The 21,733-nt window shown below is 33.6% G+C and overlaps 1 protein-coding gene across 20 annotated transcripts in view; it reads left to right on the top strand.

The window, feature by feature from the left end:
• LOC126893466 (protein claret segregational-like) overlaps positions 1-21,733 on the top strand; it is a 649,821-nt gene that overhangs the window by 618,518 nt on the left and 9,570 nt on the right. For 18 of the 20 annotated variants that reach the window (XM_050663706.1, XM_050663692.1, XM_050663700.1 and 15 more), the window contains one exon: positions 4,350-4,685. The exons of 1 other annotated variant lie outside the window; for it this stretch is intronic. In XM_050663706.1, the coding sequence (XP_050519663.1) occupies positions 4,350-4,685 (336 nt within the window). Of the gene's footprint in view, positions 1-4,349; positions 4,686-5,140; positions 5,273-21,733 lie in introns of those variants that run through there. One more of the 20 variants, XM_050663707.1, reaches the window with a different exon arrangement.

Raw genomic sequence — 21,733 nt, 5'->3', positions numbered from 1 at the left:
CTGTTCGGATTATCTGAAAGTTAACTTATAATTTATTCAAAGCTTTCGTTGTCGTTAATTTTGAGTCGCTGCACCGGTCTCACTCTTTCCCTCTCACACCCATCTCAGATTGATGCCACTGTTAACGGTCGTTGGCAAATCTAAAAAACCACAAGCTTTGAATAACATGAACGCTTTGCCTGTTTATTTCAGGGCCAAAAGAAAAGCATGGATGAATAGTGTACGTTTTAAGGAATGATTTAAAAAACTAGTTAAACCATCCGTTTCGAAAATTCAATAAGGAAGTGGGGCTTCTCAAAAGAGCCCTCTTTTTCTTAGACAATACTACCTTACACCCTGAGGTAATGGAGATTATATGTGACGAAATTAAAGCTGTTTTCCTACCACCAAATGTGACCCCGCTAGTGCAACCCATGGACCGGGGTGTTCTGCAGTTTACAAATCTGTATCATACAAAAAATTTGGTACGGACTGTATTAGAAGGCGAGGAAAGTTTCATTACTGACAACCTGAAAAAAAATCACTAAAAGATGCTATTTATTCTGTGGCTGAGGTCTGGGACAGCTGCCTGATAGTTTAATTAGAAAATTGTGGAAAAAGTTGTGGCTAGATCTAAAGAAGGTCCATTTTTCCAATCTTCATTACAAGATAACCTCCTAGAAGTTGTATAACTTCCAGGGTGTGAAAACGAAGAAGATAGTGCAATTACAGAATGGATTGAAGCTGACGACAATGGGTACCAAGAATTTACGGATTAAGTCATTGTAGAGTTGGTTCAACCTCAAGGCAACCCTAATGAAGATGAAGAAAGCGAGGAAGAAGTTTCCCTCTCAGGTCGAGTGATATACGCAGATGCCACTAAAGCTCTGGATGTGGCTCTACGTTATGTGGAGCAAAACTCTGCTGCGTTACCGGTCGATGTATGTTTATGCGTAAATGGTTCAACATCGCTGCGTCAAGTCGCTATAACACCATGCATCAGAAGAAAGTGACCCACTTCTTTAAGATTGCGCCTTAGGGCTGTAAACGTTCTCGTAAGAGTGTGGCGATATATTTGGATAATTGGACATACGTTGACTACAAGAGAACCGACGTATGTTTATGTTTAACCTTTATAAGCACTAAGTATAAAGTACGCATTTATTTGTAAGTCATTTTAAAAGTAAGTCCTATTAAACCTACATTGTTCAATTATCTGGCTTTACTCTGTATAATAAACATTATAATATTTGCTGAAAGTAACCTTAATGATAATATAACCGATTGTGAGATTACATGTGTTGGCTTTAATATCTACAGATTTGACAGATCTTTAAGGACGAGTCCCAAACAAAGCGGTGGTGGTGTTCTGGTTTTTGTGAGCAAGAAGATACAATCTCAACGTATCTCTATTAATGAGGACAGAGTTGAGCAAATCTATATCCTATGCCAATATAAAACAACAAGGTTTGTGGTGGGTGGAGTATACATTCCCCCACAATCTTCACGAGATACTTACAGTTTGCATTGTCAATCTATAGAAGATATTACCATACGTTACACTTCACTTAACATATACATATTTGGCGATTACAACCTACCCAATGCAACTTGGCTGAATGACGAGTATGGATTAATGGTTCAGTGTCCTGGAGGGGATCCTGCAATAGATGTTGCTCAAGAGTTAGGGTTGTTAAAATTCTTTCAACACATTAATGTTCCTAATAATCGTAATGTATTTTTAGATTTGGTTTTTTCAAATGTTAGGGAATTAAATGTCTTTGAAAGCAAAAGATCCTTTGGTAGACCCTAGCCAACACCATGTGGGTTATGAGTGGTTTTTAAACTTAGATTTAACTGATTCAAAAAATTTAAAATATGATGAATTTTTTTATGATTTTGTAAATGGAAACTACGCTGAACTCAATAACTTCCTTGCATCCATGGATTGGCAGAACTGTCTGGTTGAGGGTGTTGATAATTCTGTGGGTTTGTTCTATGATGTTCTGTTGACGGGGATAGCATTGTTTGTACCATTAAAAAGATTCAGAACATCTACCTTCCCTAAATGGTTTTCCCACGAACTCAGGAATTTAACGCAGGAGAAAAAACGTGCCCACTCTATGTACATGAGAAGTCAGTCTGATGCTGAATATGTTAGGTTTTCTCGCCTTAGGGCTGAGTGTAAGCGTTTGTCTGATACATGCTTTAGTGGCTATATGGGTGGAGTAGACATTAGCTTAAAAAATAACCCTAAATCATTTTGGAAGTTCATTAATGACAAGCGATCTACTCATAGCTTACCGAGCTCTTTATTTTATTTAGACCAATCAGCATCTAACGGTCAAGATATAGCAAATTTATTTAAGAAGTTCTTTCAAACTGTTTACTTGCCTAATAATGGTCAGCTCCGGGTGCCCTGCTACCCTGAGGGTAGCAATATAAGTACATGTATTAGACCTGCTGCGATATCCATAATTGAAATTTTTGACAGTATAAGTGATCTTCCCAATAAGCTGTCAGCTGGTCCTGATGGTGTGCCTAATTATCTTTTGAAAAAGTGTGTCTGTACTCTAGTCATACCTTTGCATTTACTGTTTAACAGGTCTTTAGCGACATCTATGTTTCCGGCTGCTTGGAAGGAGAGCTACGTTATACCTGTATATAAAAATGGGCAAAAGGATAACATTGAAAATTATCGCAGCATATGCATTCAGTCTGCAATACCCAAGCTTTTTGACAGCCTGGTGGCCAAGCAGCTTTCTTGGTTGTGTAACGGATTAATTTCCGATTCGCAGCATGGCTTTCGCATAAAAAGGTCTGCTGCGATGAACTTGGTCGAGTATCAGTCTGACTTATTGTGTCAAATGGAGGATCGTAAACAGATAGATGCCATATACACGGATTTTTCGAAAGCGTTTGATCGTGTTGATCACCAGATACTCTTGGAAAAGCTGGTGTCTGTGGGTTTTGATGTTAACTTTGTCGAGTGGATTAAGAACTCCTCATCGGGGCGTACTCAACGAGTGAAGATTGGTAGCTATTTATCTGACATTATTACAGTAAGCTCCGGAGTTGCTCAGGGTGGCCATACTTCTCCGCTTCTTTTTATCATCTTTGTTAATGATATAAATAATTGCTTTTTGAATAGTAAATGCTTAATGCTAGCTGATGATCTGAAATTCTGGAGACCTGTGGATGGTTTGTTGGACCAGGCGTTGTTGCAGGAGGATCTTGATAGACTGCAGGAGTGGTGTGTTCGAAACAAACTTTTCTTGAATGCCAGGAAATGCTGTTTTATAAGCTTCTTTCGGAAAGTCAGTAGAATTGAATCAGGTTACATCATTAATAATCAGCCACTTGAATATGTATCTTCCGTTAGGGATTTGGGTGTTGTTTTGGATGAGAAGCTTTCTTTTGTGGAGCATATAAATGCTGTATCTGTGAAGGCATCTAAACTTTTGGGATTTGTTACAAGAAATTGCAAATTCTTCTCTATTGAATCTACTAGGCTTGTTTACTGTAGCTTAGTAAGGTCCCTCTTGGAGTACAGTTCTGTGGTTTGGTCACCCTATTTCCAGACTCATATTGATACTATCGAGAGAATACAACATAGATTCTTGAGATCATGTGCTTACTATACACAAACTATCATTGTCAATCACGATTATTCTTTTCTTGAACAAGAGTTGTCCCTACCTCCACTTAAGGTACGCCGTGACATAGCAGGTGCTGTTTTCATTTTTAGGATCATAAATGGACTTATAGATTCTCCCAATCTTTTAAGTCAGATTAATTTTAATGTTCCTTATCAAGCTCTCCGTTACCATAATATGTTTAAAATACCTTTCCATAGAACATTGTATGGCGTTCACAACCCACTTGATAGGTATATGGGATTGTTAAATAATTACGAACTTGATTTATTTAATATAACTCTTAAATCAATTAAAAAGATCTCTTGCCCTGTGATGTTATTTTTATACTCTTAAGTGTTATGTTTGTATGTTGTATATTTTTTTGTAGTCAATATTTATGTTATATATTAATGTTCGTGACATATGAAATTTTTCAGTGTTTTTATACTTTTCTAATTCTCTATTTTTTAGATTAATTAAGTCATATTTAACACATTGAATTTATTATTACCTTTTGGAAATGTATTAATATTTAACTGTAATTTTTCTGTTAATGGGGTTATCCCGTATAATAAATAAATAAATAAATAAACATGTTTTTAAGTTTTTGTCTTGGTTTTTTTATTTTTTTTTTCACTTTCCGTTGGTTCGGATTAGAGGGGTTCGGATTTGCGGAGTTCTACTGTATTTGTTTAATGGTGTGTTATATTTTACTCATGAGTTAATTTTTAGGCAACATCCGAGTCTTCTGTAGGGTAAGACCCCCAATTAATGAAGCTGAACATGAAAAGGCAAAATGTTATATAAATTATCTAAATGAAAGCACCATTGAAATTAAAAGTACCCAGGAATTGTCCCAGTGTTCGTCAAAACCTACCGAACAAAAGTTAGAATTTACTTTTGACCAAGTTTTCCAGGAAAGTGCAACACAGGAAGAATTTTTTGTAGAATTATCCCAATTGGTGCAATCGGCCCTTGATGGATACAACGTCTGTGTTTTCGCTTACGGACAAACTGGATCTGGGAAAACCTACACCATGCAAGGCTCAGAAATTCCTGTACACACGGGTAAGCTATATAATATATTATTTATATAATATACACTGCGCGTCATAGAAAACGGGCCCCTAAAAAATGGGTAATTTTTGATGTCGCGTATCTCCTAAACCTGTTGTCCGATTTAAGTGATTTTTGAAGATATTCTTCTTTAGCGGCGAATCGATTGAGGATAAAATTGTACATGATCCGCGCGCCTGCGCACACTGACAGTATGTAGTTCTGACAGTATGTAGCTCATTGCTAATCTTTCAAGATAGGTATGTATGTATCTGTAACCGTGCAACTAAGTCATTAAAAGAATATATTAGTGGTTTTAGGAAATGTATTATTTATTATAATTCTTGTGTTTTTGGATTTGTGTTTCCCTGTAGTAAAATAATAAAATATTATCTAAGCATAACATTTTTACACTATATGTCGCCGTGTTGTGTAATTATATCCGAAACTTACATGTTTATTTCTAGGGCCTCGCTGGAGTAGTGGGAAATGCGTTAGCACTGAGATTGGAAGGTTGCGGGTTCAATTCCTGGGCGATTCATATTTTTTTTTATTTTTGGTTGTTTTAATAAAAATTTTTGACAGTGGTAGATAAGAAAGTTAGTTTGATTTTTAAATAAAATACAAATAACCTGTTAAGTCTATTTACTTCGTTTAAATTACCTATTATATAATAGAAGAATATCTTCTTACGTGCGTACAAAGTACACACACATTCTTTTTTTAATATGTTATAGCCTTATTCTTTGTCAATATCCTGTAATAATATTTTTGCTAAAGAGGTAAATTTTCATTGTATACCGAGTGTACGAATCAAACTGTGTTTTTTTCTCAAAGTTCGCAACGCCCTGTAGAATATCCTAGCATTTATAAAATACTGAAATTAAAACCCAACTATAGCCACAGGTTTTCTCAACATTCTGTTTTTTTATTCATTCGCTTATGTTTGATAGTACAAAAGTACTTTAACAACTAGCCGTGTTCTTTTTCAGTGCAGGGTGTTTCTAAATAAGTGCGACAAACTTTAAGGGGTAATTCTGCATTAAAAAATAATGACAGTTTGCTTTATAATCGTACGTCCGCAAATGCTTCGTTTCCGAGATACGGGATGTTGAATTTTTGAAGTTATACTTCTTTACGCGCTATATGAGGGTGAATTTTTATATGTTAAAACCTACGATCCGGGCGCATGCGCATTATAACTTTGTTCTGATTGGATGTTCAAATGACATGTCAAAAATTATTCAATATGGCGGCTGTGGCACAGCTGTGGTTTCATAGAGAAATAAAAAGAATGTAGTTTCTATTTCTCTATGTGTGGTTTGATTATTTATGGTTGTTGCGTTTTGAAATTTGTGGGAAAAGAAACAACAAACAAAAGTTAGTTAATAGTTATACTGCCTTTTTAAATAGTTTTCATATATATTTTTGGACTTTTGGACAAGGAAAACTCATTCTAATTTGGTAAGTAGTTTTTATTATAATCATATTGTAATTATACAGGGTGTTTCATTGGGAAAGTAACATACGTTAACTACAGAAAGGTGACACTTAGGCGGTCTCAAAAATACCATACTTAATGGGTCTTACTCCATTAATAACAAAGATACTGAGTGTTTTATCTATTTTGCCATTTTTTAATTGGTTCATAACTTTTTAACCACACTGTATATTTATTTTATATTTGGCACTCAAATATCGTTTAAGGTGTATAATAAAGTAATTTATCTACAATTGTAAAAAATCCAGGTCCGGATTAAAAAAAAATTGGAAATATATTCCAACCCAAAAACAACACCTTGTACACTAAATTTTTTTAAAACGGATTTTTCAGTTGAAAAGAGGATGAAAAATGAAATTTGGTGGTATTCTTTGAATTTTTGGCAAAATGATTTTTCTCTAAGTAGAAAAAGTAGAAAAAAATTGAAATACAGCTTACAACTTGTCAACCTCACTGTATATTCATTTTATATTTAACACGCGAATATTCTTTTAGGTGTCCAATCAATTAATTTATTTACAAAAAAAATCCAGGTCCGGATTAAAAAATATTGTATAAATGTTCAAACCCAAAAAAAAACACCCTGTATATTAAATTTTTTTAAAATGGATTTTGCATCTGAAAAAAGGATGAAAAACTAAATTTAATGGTATACTTTGAAATTTCGGCAAAATAATTTTTCTGGTAAAAGGACATCGCACACATCTTATGGAAAATATAATGTCACTCAAATTCCATAAAATTTATACGAATAGATTCGTTTTAAATTAACGGTCAAATCTTATCATTGCCCCAACTCCATATTTTCAATAATAAGAGCAGAAATTGATATAAATAAATCTGAAATCAAATGGATACGTACATAAGTTAGAGAGAGAAAAAATATTTTATAATACCCAAATTGTCGGTACTCCATAAATCAGCGGATTAGTTTCACTAATCCGCTTAGGCCCAGCGGGGTTTAAGCTCTTTTGAATAGCACACAGAGCAATAGTGATTGTAACTGACAGTTTTACTGACTCCAAAAATGTGATTTCGATAAACTTTAATGGCAATTTGCGCCGTAATTAATCATAATTAAGAGTTGGCGCAATGATAAGATTTGACCGTTAATTTAAAACGAATCTATTCGTATAAATTTTATTGAATTTGAGTGACATTATATTTTTCCATAAGATGTGTGCGATGTCCTTTTGAATTTGAATTCTGAAATTATGTGAATTGCGAAGCTCAAAGAAAAAAAAATTAAAAAATATGATTTAATTTTAATTAATACCATTATCTAATCTAAATTGGTAAAATATTAACATTTTGACACATAATAATAATTTTTGATGGTGGTAATTTTGAATAAGTACTTTAGTTTTGAATAGTTATGCTGCACATTTTCTCTGTTTTGTTATAATTTTTAGATACTTTGGTGATTAAAGTGATGTATTCTTTATTGACTCTTTATTATTTATTTAATATTTAAAGATGAATATTCGCCATAAACTATTTGTCACAGATAATAAAAAAAACACTGAAATGTTTTAACATTTTAAGTACCAATTTAGATTAAATAATGGTATTAATTAAAATTAAGTCGCATTTTAATTTTTTCTACTTAGAGCTCTCGCAATTTACATAATTTCAGAATTCAAATTCAAAATTTTATCAGAAAAATCATTTTGCCGAAAATTGAAAATATACCACTAAATTTAGTTTTTCATCCTCTTTTCAAATGCAAAATCCATTTTAAAAAAATTTAATATACAGGGTGTTTTTTTGGGTCAGAACATTTTACAATATTTTTTAATCCAGACCTGGATTTTTTATAACTGTAAAGAAAATAATTTATTGGACACCTAAAAGAATATTCGCGTATTAAATATAAAATAAATATACAGTGCGGTTAACAAGTTGTAAGTTGTATTTAATTTTTTTTCTACTTAGAGCTCTCGCAATTCACATAATTTCAGAATTCAAATTCAAAATTTGACCAGAAAAATCATTTTGCCGAAAATTTAAAGTATACCACTAAATTTAGTTTTTCATACTCTTTTCAAATGCAAAATCCATTTTAAAAAAATTTAATGTACAGGGTGTTGTTTTTGCGTCGGAATATTTTTCTAATATTTTTTAATCCGGGCCTGGATTTTTTACATTTGTAAATAAATTAATTTATTGTACACCTTAAAGGATATTTGCGTGCCAAATATAAAATAAATATACGATGTGGTTAAAAAGTTATGAACCAAATAATAAAATGGCAAAATAGATAAAACACCCAGTATCTCTGTTATTAATGAAGTAAGACCCATTAAGTATGGTATTTTTGAGACCGCCTAAGTGTCCTCTTTCTACAGTTAACGTATGTTACTTTCCCAATGAAACACCCTGTACATTTGGATTAGGTTGGAATAAATTTATTTTCTCAAGAATGGGGATTGTAGAGAGAAATCCGAAATTAGGTCCGATTTTTATTTTTAAATTATGATTTTTTGGCGTAGATTTATTTATCTAGTAGGTATGTAATGCTTTGATTTACATACTTAATTTGATTACCAACAAAAGTTCTACCAATCTTCATCTAATATATTGTTTTCTTACTGCTTTGTCATATTTTAATATTTTCTTCCACAAAAATCAAACTACATAATTTGATTAGGTAAATTCAGAACAACTGGCAAACAGTAAAACGTTCAGTTGCCCTATTTTTCCACATGACAAATAATGTGTAATTGGATGAATGAGTCTAGGCTTCGATTACGAATCAAAGCGTCCCCAAATTCGCGGGTTCGAATCCCGATGCAAGTTTTTATTTTTTTTATGCATTTTATGATTGTAAGTATATTTGTTATATATTTTTTTTTCAGAAAATGCGTATTTAAAATTTTTGCCAACAATTATTATCGTTCAGAAATCATTTTTTCTTTGTGGCATTTTTCAATGCGTTTGTGTGCGTTTTATTCTTTTATTTTTTAAAATTTTTGGTATTGTCTTAATAAAAATTTTTGGAAAGTAGTAAGTATTAAAATTCGTTTAATATTTAAATGAAATGTAAATAAACTGTTTAAAGTACATTATATCAATTTCGTTAAAATCACATAATATGTAATAGAAGTATAACTTCTTACGTGCGTACAAAGTACACACACATTCTTTTTTTTTACAAACTGACGATTTATTATTGCTTTAAAACCGGTTGAGATATGCAAATGAAATTTGGTGGGTTTTAAGACGTAGTTATTGCACATTTTTTGACATACAATTAAGAATTTTATATTCACCATTGGCGTACATACGGGTAATAAGATCGGTCATATTACCGGTATGCACGCCAATAGTGAATATAAAATTCTTAATTGCAAGTCAAAACATTCGCAATAACTATCTCTTAAAACCTACCAAATTTCATTTGCATATCTCAACCGGTTTTAGGGCAATACCGTTTTTTCATGGAGAATTGCCCCTTAAAGTTTGTCGCACTTATTTACAAACAACTTATACTGATGAAGAACATGACTAGTTGTTAAAGTACATAACTTTTGTATTATCCAACATAAGAGAATGAATCAAAAAACAGGATGTTAAGAAAACCTGAGGCTATTGTTGGGTTTTAATTTCAATATTTTATAAATGCTAGAATATTCCACAGGGTGTTGCGAACTTTGAGAAAAAACACAGTTTGATTCGTACACCCGGTATATAATGAAAATTTACCTGTTTAGCAAAACTATTACTACAGGGATATTGACAAAGAATAAGGCTATAACATATTCAAAAAATCACTTAAATCGGACAACAGGTTTAAGAGATACGCGACATCAAAAATTACCCATTTTTAGGGTGCCCGTTTTCTATGACGCGCAGTGTATTATGTGATATTATCACCATCATAAACTAGAGTCAATGTAGTTTTTCTTCTTCTTTCTCGAAACTCCTTAAGCCCCTCAGGGGCGTCGGAGATTTTATTCATCCTCTATCCATATCTTCCATTTCTTGTGGTCCTTTGCTAACTCTTTTATTTGTTGATGTGTTTTTCCTTTTTCCTGTCCAATTTCTATAATCTGATCGATCCATCTTTTCCTTGGCCTCCCTTTCCTTCTATTACCATATCTTTATGATTCCATCACCTGCTTTGGTAGTCTTCCCTGGTCCACTCTGTTAATGTGTCCATACCATTTTAATTTTCTTTTTTGGATCTTGGTTATTATCGATTCCTGTTTCAGTCTTTGTCTAATATCTTCATTTCTTATTCTGTCCAATTTCGTTTTTTCTGCTATTTTTCTCAGCTGCTTAATCTCCACTGCGTTTATTGTACTGTCTAGTTTTGCATTGTTTGCCCATGTCTCACTTGCATATATTAAAGTTGGTACAGATATTGCATTGTATTCCTTCAGTTTTATTTCTTTATCTATTTCCTCCTTTCCAAATATATTGTTTTATTTAGTCCATAGTAGATCTTATTTGCTTTTTTCGTTCTGTATGAGATTTCTTGATGTCACACTTCTAGGCACTAGACACTTCTAGACACTGTCTAGGCGTCACACTTGATAGAAACTCACCTTCAAAAGCCATCTTACAAACGCAGCCGGTAAACTGAGAACAAGAAACAATATAATAACAAAACTTGCTGGAACAACTTGGGGTGTTTCTGCAGATACTCTTCGGACCTCTGCTCTAGCTTTGGTTTTTTCAGTGGCAGAATATTGTGCACCAGTATGGTTAAATAGTGCACATACAAACAAAATCGATGTCCAACTTAATCAAACCATGAGAATAATCACTGGAACAATAAAATCAACCCCAGTGAGATGGCTGCCTACTTTGAGCAATATTGCTCCACCAGATCTACGCCGTACAGCAGCATTAGTGAGAGAGTATCAGAAAATTGTAGCCAACATACAATTACCAATCCATCAAGACATACCAGACATTTCAAAAGAGCACCAGCGACTGAGGTCTAGAAATCCTCCAATCAGATCTGCCCGAACAATTGGTGGTTCCTATGATATACAAAGGCAATGGTCCACAAGATGGATGCCAACAATAGCAGCAGAATATATTCAGATATCCACCCCAACCCAGGGTTTCATCGGATCGGGTCTGCCTCGGTCCACCTGGGCGAGGCTTAATCGCATACGTATCGGACATGGTAAATGTGCTGATTCTCTGTTCAAATGGGGTCGTGCGGAAAGTCCACAATGCGACTGTGGATCGCATAGACAGACCATAAGTCATTGTGTTTCAGATTGCCTAAATCGTGCCTACCGTGGAAACCTCCAGGACTTTGTGGAATGCTCCCCAGAAGCAATTGAATGGCTATGCAAATTCGACATTAATATTTAGATTCATTCATTATATTTTAGTGTTTGAATAATATATATTATATTTGTGTATTTATCGTACTGTGAAAGTCCATACGCTAAATAAAAATAAAAAAAATTCTTGATCTAGCTTTCCATCCTCTAATATTATTACTCCCAGGTATTCAAACGTCGAGATTGTTTCTATTATTCCTTTTTTGCACCTAAATATCGTTTGGTCTATTTCTTCCCTTTTATTTTGGGTTACTATCATGGTCTTCGTTTTTTACATATACCTCCATTTTTAAATTTTCTATTTCTTCCACCCAGATATCGATTAATTTTTGCATTTTCTCATCGTCTGCTATTATTACTAGGTCATCTGCATATAGTAATCCCTCCATTCTCACTGGTACTAAATTTCTATACCCTATTGTTGACTGTAATTGCCTTGACCTTCTTTTAGCGCTCTTCATTACTCTGTCCATTACTAATATAAAAAAACTGGGCTGAGACTGTCCCCTTGTTTTATTCCTCTCCTTAGGTTTATTATTGGCTATCTGTTTCCGTTTATTTGTACTTTAGCGAGTACGATTCTATATGTACTTTTTACCACGCTTATTATCTTTTGCGGGATTTGCAGGTCTTTCATTACTGACCATATTACTTCTCTATTTTAGAATCAAAAGCAGCTTTAATATCTATAAACGTAATATATAAATCTTCTCCTATTTCGTTTTTCCTTTCAATTATATTTCTCAGTATGTATATATTATATGTTGTTCCTCTTTCCTTCCTAAAAGCCGCTTGTTCTTCTTCTAGCTTTCCTTCCAGTTCTTTCCTGAGCTTCCGTTCTATTATCCCGGTGTAGACTTTATATGCCACTGATGATAAGCATATAACCGTATAGTTTTTGAATTCTTCAAATTAACCTTTTACAATGAAAATAAAAATAACATTACAGTGGAACCCCGATAAGTCGGCCTCCGATAACCCGGACGGAACTCCGGCTAACCCGGACCGATTTTTATCAGACAAACATTTCAACAATAAAAATGTATTAGCTGTTACAAAATCACGTGAACCTAATTCATTCATTTGGTGACGTCAATATACGAACGAAACGATTGAATCCGACATTACTGAAAATATCAGGGTGCAGATGGGACCCTGTCGCGCAATTCGCAGCAAATAAAATAGTCCTATGTTTTTGGCTTCATTTTATTTCGGTTATACATACGCATTTTCAAGGTTCACGAGGTTTTGTACCAACTCTATGTAACATAATATTTGAGAGATAATGGGTATTTGTGTAATTTGAACTACCTACATATACCATAGTAAAAATGACTCATGGCACACCACATTCATTGTCGTGTTATCGAAAACAACAGGCACCTGTATTATCCTTTATTTATTTGAAACTGTCTTAGCATTGTTTAGAAAAGACTATTAAAATTCTTTTTTTAACAATGGGCTTAGTCATCACTGTTATTAAATAACATAACATCAGAGACGGTATTGTGTGTAGTAAAGTCGTATTGTTCGCTTCCGTTCTGTAATCGTTCGTAAATCTATTCAGTTTTTGTGTGCGTGTTTTTTGTCTATAAGGGCAACAAAACGTAAAAATGTTGTAGTGACAATGAAAAAGAAACTAGAAGCATTAAGTAGAATTGATAAAGGTGAATCTTGCAGCATTATATGGTGTCGGTACATCTACAGTATCGGATTGGAAGAAAAATAGAACTAAAATCGAAGAATTTTTTTCAAAATGATAACAAAAGACAGTTTGGACAATCGGTGCAAAGCTAATAAAGCTAAGAATGAGACTCTTGACGACGCTTTGTATGTGTGGTTTTGGGTGGAATGCGAACGTGGTTTACCAGTGTCTGTGTGACAATTATAACGGAGTTTATCTGTAAGCATACCATATTTTATTAGTTTTTACCATTTTCTCCGGCTAACCCGGATTTTCGATAACCCGGATCGGCCGCGGTCCCGATTAATCCGAGTTAACGGGGTTCCACTGTATTTAATTTTTTTGTGTGTTGCTTTAAGATATTTGTAGATAATAAAGTAAATAAAAATCATAAATTTAATTCACGAAATACCCCCTCTTTCCACAACAGTTTAAATAAAGATACGGGTGGGTCTCGTACTGACACAATGCTACTTTTACAGATCTATTGTGGTTCCCTTTGTCACTTAAATATCCTAATTCAGCTCTTTTCTCTTAATGAGCTGAGCTTCTACAGTCTTACTTGGGGTCCTTTCATATAGACTGATGCTTGTTTTTTCCTCTCCACAGTTCTAGATACCACAGGCTTCTGAGTCCTTTACAGTGACACAAGATGTGCAGAGTGAATTCCTCTTCTAGGAGACAACCAACAAGTATCTTCTGTCAAGCCCATACTACTCGGCATTTCCCCTATCACCCTTATTAGTCTAGTCGCAACATAGGGGGTCCCGTGGGAAATTCTAGCTGGCCGTGATTTGATGGTGGTATTATAGGTTTCTTGGGTCGCTGAATCCAATGGAAGTGGTCTGGAAGCCCAAATGTTGTGCGTTTGATTGTTATTAACAAAATATGGTAAAATTAGGTATTTTTCAGAAATTATTAGAAGCCCTGTAAATAAATTGATAGTGTTAAAGTCTTCTCTGGTGTATTCTTGGTCGCTGAATCGAATGTCACTAGTCGCGATTACTCAAAATATGTTCGGTACATTCCATGTCAAATCACTCAGGCAAAAAATTTTGGATCTCCGATTTGTCTGAAAATTGGTATATAGCTTCTGCGGGACGTAAAAATAAGATATTTAAGGTCAAAAAATCTTTTTTTTCTCAAAATGTTATTTTATGCGATTTTACAGTGATTTGGTGTTTAATTAAACAAATTTGCATTTTCTTTCGTAAAGTATCAATGAAAAACATAATATTTTAATAGAAAGGACTCAAAAATGTCATTATATGGCATTATAACAAGTTATTTTGAATCAAAACAAGTTTTTGATCAATTGTTATAGTGTAAAAAACGTTAAAATACCGTTTTTTACATTTCCCAAAATACATCATCATCGATTTGGCTGAAAATTTGCCCACAGATAGCCAAAAGATAGGACTTTAGGTGGTTAGAAGGATTTGAATTATATTATATATATATAATCATATCCCTTCTACCATACAATGGTGTAGGGTTGCAACATTAATCTACCAAATTAACATATCTAGTTTTACATAGGTACTTACAAATATACAAATTACACTTTTACATCTAATTCTACATTTCTAAAATTAATTTCATTCTAAAATTCTATAAAAGTATCAGTTATCTATATACAAATTTTTTCCACTCTTTTCTGTCTTGTGCTATCGCTTTGGCATCTATCCAGTTTGATCTTTTCTTTTGCAGAATGGCTCCTATTGCTTTATCCCATGTTTGTCTGGGTCTTCCTCTCTTCCTATTTTTTGATATTTTTGCTTCCCATACTCTTCGAACTGGTCTAGTTTCTTTCATTCGTTGTAGATGTCCCCACCAACATAATTGTCTTTGCTCTATATACTCCAATGTGGATGGTATTTTTAACTCTCTTCTTATGTCTACATTCCGTAGTCGGTCTAATTTAGTGACGCCTTTTACTCTTCTCAGGAACTTCATTTCCATGGCTTGGATCTTGCTTTTTTGTCGGTTTGTTAAGACCCAAGATTCGCTGCCGAAGGTTAGTACTGGTCTATAGATTGATTTGAACACTTTTATTTTTGTTTCTCTTGAAATTTCTTTTCTACTGATAAATTTTTTATTCATTGTATGGTACAGCTTTATTGTTTTGTCTATTCTATTGTTTACTTCAGCATCTTGAGTGCCTGCCTGGTCAATTATTACACCTAGATAAGAGAAAGTTTTCACTTGTTCAATTTGTGTTCCTTCAATTTCTATTCTTAGCTCCTGTCTCACTTCACCGATCTGTAGTACTTTGGTCTTGCTTTTGTTTATTACCATTTCATTTTCGATGAATACTCTGTTCCATATTTCAATGTTGTGTTGTAAATCTTTTTCACTTCTTGCAATTAACACCAAGTCGTCTGCAAACACTCCTTCTGATATTTCTACTCTACGAAGATATCTGTGTCCAACATGTAATTTTCTGCTTTCTATTGTGCATCTTTTAATTATTTGGTCCATAAACAATATAAACAGCGTTGGGCTAAGAGCTCCGCCTTGTCTTAGTCCTCCTGTTACTGTGAAAGTGTTTGATCTATTGTTGTTACTAATCACCGAGTTCACATTCTGACTATATATTTTCTGGATGATTCGTATCATTTTATGTCCTACACCTTTCTCTCTTAGCACTTTCCACACTCTCTGTCTGGGTACTTTGTCGAAGGCCTTTTCTAGGTCTAAGAAGGCTAAGTATATGTTCTTTTTCTCTTGAAGCGCTTTTTCGCCTATGTGTTTTAGCGTGAATATATGATCTTGTATGCTCCTTCCGCTTCTGAAACCACTTTGTGACTCGTCTAGTGTATCTTCCGCGATTATTCTTATTCGTTTATCTATGATTTTCTCTAATATTTTCATGGATACACATAGCAATGTCAATCCTCTGTAGTTATTACATTCTCTTTTGTCACCTTTCTTATGTATGGGAACTATCAATGCGGTTTTCCAGTCCTCTGGTAATATTTCATCTTTCCATACTTTGTTCATTATTTCTAGTAGTATTTCAGTACCTTGGTGTCCCATGTTTTTTATTTCCACCGTTACTTTGTCAATTCCCGGAGCTTTTCCATATTTTAGCTGTTTTATGGCTTCTTGTAGTTCTTCTAATGTTATTGGTTCTTCTACATTTTCTTCAGGTCTTTCTTCTGGTTCAGTATTGGTTTCTGTATTGTTGTCATGGTTCAATAGTTCTTCAAAGTATTCTTGCCATCTATTCGTTATTTGAGTTGGTTCTGCTAATAAGTTTCCATTTTTACTCTTAATATTGTGTACTTTTTGTTTGTTCTCTGTTCTTAATGTTTTTAGTGTTCTATAGAAGAGCTTTTGATTACTTTTACTGTCTTGTTCCATTTTATCACCAAATTTTGTCCATGTTTCCTTTTTAGCTGCAGTTACTAGTAGCTTTACTTTTTTCTTTCATTTTTATAAATGTTGTAGTATTCGTTTGTCTTGTTTTGCAGATATTGTTTCCATGCTTTTTTCTTAGCTTTTACTTGTGTTTTTATTTGTTCTGTCCACCAAGCTGTCTGTTTTTTCGTGGGATTTGTTTTACTTATTCCGCATACTTCTTTAGCTGAGTCTAGTAATAGGTGTTTAAACCAATTCCACGCTTGGTTTATATTCTCTTCGTTCGTTTCTATTGTATTATTGAGTTTTTCGTTTACTTTCTTCTCATAGTATCTTGCTGTTTCTTTATTTCTGAGTTTATAAGTATTAATTGTCTCCACCGTTACCATTGTTTGATTATCTGGTCGATTAACTTTTATGTCTATTGTTTTCTCTCTTATCTTTGCAACAACCATATAGTGATCACTACCTATTTCTGGGCATCTATGTACTTTAGTATTCATAACTTTTTTTCTGTCGTTGCTTTCAACTAGTACATAGATTATGGATTTTTCGTTACGGCTCTTTACTTCTCTTGTGTACATATGGATATGTTTGTGCTTAAAAAATGTGTTAGTTATAATCAAGTTGTGGATAGTGCAAAATTCAAGCATTCTTCTCCCATTATTATTTCTAGTCTGCTCTCCATATTGTCCTATGCATCTTGTGTATAACTCATCTCTTGTTCCAACTCTACTATTGAAGTCGCCTATTATGTATATCTCTCCTTTAGCGCTTTCTGTTATCAGTGTCAGCTCATGCCAAAATTCATCTTTGTTGTATGCTGTGTCGTCTTCGTTTGGGCCATAAACTACTATTACAGTTTTTATGCGATTATTCTCTGTATTATTAATTTCGATACTCAATATTCTTTCGGACCATGCTTTCCAATCACCTATTTGTTTCTCCATACTTTTATGTATTATACATCCTACTCCTGCAGCTGCTCTTTGATCTTCTCGGACTCCACTATATATCATTGTGTGTTCATTCTCTAATTTTATTTCACCTTTACCTTTTTTCTTAGTCTCAGTTATTGCTAGTATGGCTAGTATGCAAACAAATTTGCATTTTCTTTCGTAAAGTATCAATGAAAAACATAATATTTTAATAGAAAGGACTCAAAAATGTCATTATATGGCATTATAACAAGTTATTTTGAATCAAAACAAGTTTTTGATCAAATGTTATAGTGTAAAAAACGTTAAAATACCGTTTTTTACATTTCCCAAAATACATCATCATCGATTTGGCTGAAAATTTGCCCACAGATAGCCAAAAGATAGGACTTTAGGTGGTTAGAAGGATTTGAATTATATTACAATACCAAAAAAGTTACATGCAGTAATATCAGACTCAAAAGTATATATTAGTCCAGTCGGGATAGCATTTGACCTTGAATGCCGAGCTGCCCAAAATTTTATTTTTCTGATCTTTAGGGGAGTCAATAGTAGCCTAAATTTAAAATCACGAATGAATTCCTCCGTTACGTTAGCCGCCATCTTGATTTTAAAGGAGAACCTGTTTTGCTCAATATCTCCGCCATTTTTAACTTTTCGACAAAAATGGTAGGAACTGAAATTGTTCCAAATAAATCGTATTTACAATTATTACAATTTCTTTTTAACAATTTTTGTCGTGAGGTCGATATTTTCGAGTTAATTGTACTTACAGTAGACGGCTATATTTTTGACTATAATATTGCATGTAACTTTTTTGGTATTGTAATATAATTCAAATCCTTCTCACCACTTAAAGTCTTATGTTTTGTCTATCTGTGGGCAAATTTTCAGCCAAATCGATTGTGATGTATTTTGGGAATGGAGAAAAATGTATAAAACGGTATTTTAACGTTTTCTACACTATAAAATTTGATCAAAACTTTGTTTTGAATCAAAGTAACTTGTTATAATGCCATATTTTATAATGACCTTTTTGAGTCCCTTCTATTAAAATATTATGTTTTTCATTGATACTTTACGATAGAAAATGCAAATTTGTATAAATAAACACCAAATCACTGTAAAATCGCATAAAATAACATTTTGAGAAAAAAAGAAGATTTTTTGACCTTAAATATCTTATTTTTACGTCCCGCAGAAGCTATATACCAATTTTCAGACAAATCGGAGGTTCAAAATTTTTTTTGCTCCAAAATTGAGTGATTTGAAATGGAATGACACGTTCTTATTTTGTTAATAACAAAATAATTGTTTATTCGCTGAAAAACTCGAAATAATGCGCTATCTACAGCAAGTTTGTAGTCTTTTTCATAGTATTTTTATACGCTAAATAGATTGCCACTAGTCGTGATAGCTTAAACCACGTACCGACTTTGTTATTAATAAATTATTGCAAAAATAACGGTTTATAGTACGTGTACTCACGGTTTTTAATCTAAATTAAAAAAAAACAACTTGATTGACATGAAATTTGGCATAAACGTAGCTAACATGCCAAACAAAACAATTGATATTGTGCCGATGTGCGCTTTTACCCTGGTGGTGAGTTTCGTCCCTTTTTGGGGGTGAAAAAAAAACCTTTAAAATAAGTCCGGAAGTGGAAAAACTGATTAATTCTAAGCAACTTTTGTTCTATACGGTTTTTTCACTAAGACAATACTTGTGAGTGAACATGTTCATTTTTCAACAAAGAAAAACACGTTTTTGGGGGTTTTATAAGCACTTGTCGAACTGATGAAACTTACAGATCATATAAATACAACATAAGTAAAGCAACTTGTGAGGCGATAATGATTAATTTCATCTGCGATGCTAATTAGGGGGTGATTTTCCCGTTTCTTTTTACCAAAAAAAAGGGACCAACTTTATTTTGAGCGTAACTTGCTTATTTTTGATACTAGATACTTTTTCAAAAAACAAGAATAAAGTTTTTTTTATAAAAGTTCAAATAAGTTTTCCTCAAAAATTGCTTTATTTTTTGGTTATATATATATATATATTCGGTTTTATAACGTCTTACGACGTTGTCCGACTCCCAAACGCCACTGTATTCTGTCCTGAGTTAGGTCTTCATTTAGATTTCGAGCGCTAATCGCTTTCCTAACTCCCAGATTCCAGCTCTGTGGTGGTCGTCCTCGTTTTTTCTTCTCTGGGGGTTGCCACATCATAGTTTTTTTAGGCAATCTTTCGTCCCCCATTCGGCTCACATGCCCATACCATATGAGCTGTTTTCTTTCAATATCCTCAACTATAGTGCCCTCTACACCCATTTGTTGTTTTATTATTTCATTCCTTATTCTTTCGGCTCTTGATATTCTCATCGATCTTCTGATGGCATCCATTTCCGTGGCTTCCATTTTTTGGTTATTTTATGTTGAAATATTCGATTTGGAATTTGACGAATATGAACCTGTTGTTCATTAGCTACAACTCTGCTTCTACTGGGTCTACGGACCTCACACTTACACCATTTTTTTCACTTTTTTACAGTCTACATTTTTGCTAAGAATTTTTTTTTAAATATGTACTTACTTTTTGAGTTATTTGCGAAAAACCGTCTAAAAAGGTGGAGTTTTTGTTGGAAAATGAGCATATTCACTCGCAAATAACTCGAAAAGTATTGACTGAGTGAAAAACTGTATAGAACAAAAGTTGCTTAGAATTAATCAGTTTATCCACTTTTGGACTTGTTTTAAAGGTTTCTTTTTTCACCCCCAGGGTAAAAGCACACATTGTTTTGTTTGACATGTTAGCTACGTGTATGTCAAATTTCATGTTAATCCAAGAGGTTTTTAAAATTTGGAGCAAAAACCGTGAGTAAATGTACTATAAACGGTTATTTTTGCAATAATTTATTAATAACAAAGTCGGAACGTGGTTTAAGCTATCACGACTAGTGGCAATTGATTTATCGTATAAAAATACTATGACAAAGACTACAAACTTGCTGTAGATAGCGCATTATTTCGAGCTTTTCGGCGAATAAACAATTATTTTGTCATTAACAAAATAAGAACATATTTTGAGCAAACGCGACTAGTCGAATTTGATTCAGCGACCAAAAATACACCAGAGAAGACCTTAACACTATCAATTTATTTACAGGGCTTCTAATAATCCCTGAAAAATATCTAATTTTACCATAATTTGTTAATACCAATTAAACGCACCATATTTAGGCTTCCAGACCACTTCCATTGGATTCAGCGACCCAAAAAACCTATAATACCATCATCAAATCACGGCGAGCGAGAATTTCTCACGGGACTATGTTGCGACTAGATTAAATATCCTAGACGGAGAGGCAGCGCTGAAAAATCTATTTGAATTTACTAAAGCTAGATTTCTCACAGTTGATTTCTGTGAGTGTGTAGAGAAACATACTGCGATCGGTCAAGCGAAACGTAGAACAGGGGTTACTGAGAGGGTATCAAAGTTGCTTTCCTACAAAGGTAATTATTTCCATTTACTAAGGCTAAAAAACAGTACACTTCTTCTTCTTCCTTCTTGTATGTAGGCTTTAAAGCCTGTTTCTTCTTCAATATTATCCTCCTAAATTGTTTAGGTTATCGCACCACCTTTTTCTTGGTCTGCCAATACTTCTTCGTCCATTTGGTGACTTATCTCGTGCTATTCGTACTATCCTATCCTCTGCCATTCTACTAATGTGTTCGTTCCACTCCTGTTTCCGTTTTGTCACCCATCCATTTATGTCTTCTATATTGCATGATCTTCTTATGTTTTCGCTCCTCTCCCTATCCAACAGACTTTTTCCTGATATTCGTCGGAGTATTTTCATCTCTGTTGTTTCTAGTAGTCGTCTCGTTTTAGATGTGTCAGGCCTTGTCTCCGCCGTGTATGTTAATATAGGTCTAATTGCTGCTTTATAGATTCTTGCTTTTGTGTCTTGTCTTAAGTGTTTGTTCTTCCAGATTGTGTCATTAAGAGATCCCGCCGCTTTACTTGCTTTTAAGCTTTGTTGTCGTACTTCCTCTTCAACATCTCCGTAACTGGTTATATCTATTCCCAGATATCTAAACCTTGCTTCCTGCTTTATTATTTTCCCATCAATTTCGATTTTACATCGTAGTGGGTATTTAGATGTTGTCATACATTTGGTTTTTTCTGCTGATATTATCATATTTTATTTCTTGGCTGTTGTATTAAAGATGTGTGTTAATCTTTGGAGATCGTCTTCTGTCTCG

This window comes from Diabrotica virgifera, chromosome 10, assembly GCF_917563875.1.
Source record: "Diabrotica virgifera virgifera chromosome 10, PGI_DIABVI_V3a".
Classification (NCBI taxonomy): Eukaryota; Metazoa; Arthropoda; class Insecta; order Coleoptera; family Chrysomelidae; genus Diabrotica; species Diabrotica virgifera.
Note: the sequence above shows the minus strand (reverse complement) of the source record. Positions and strands in the feature narration are given on the sequence as shown.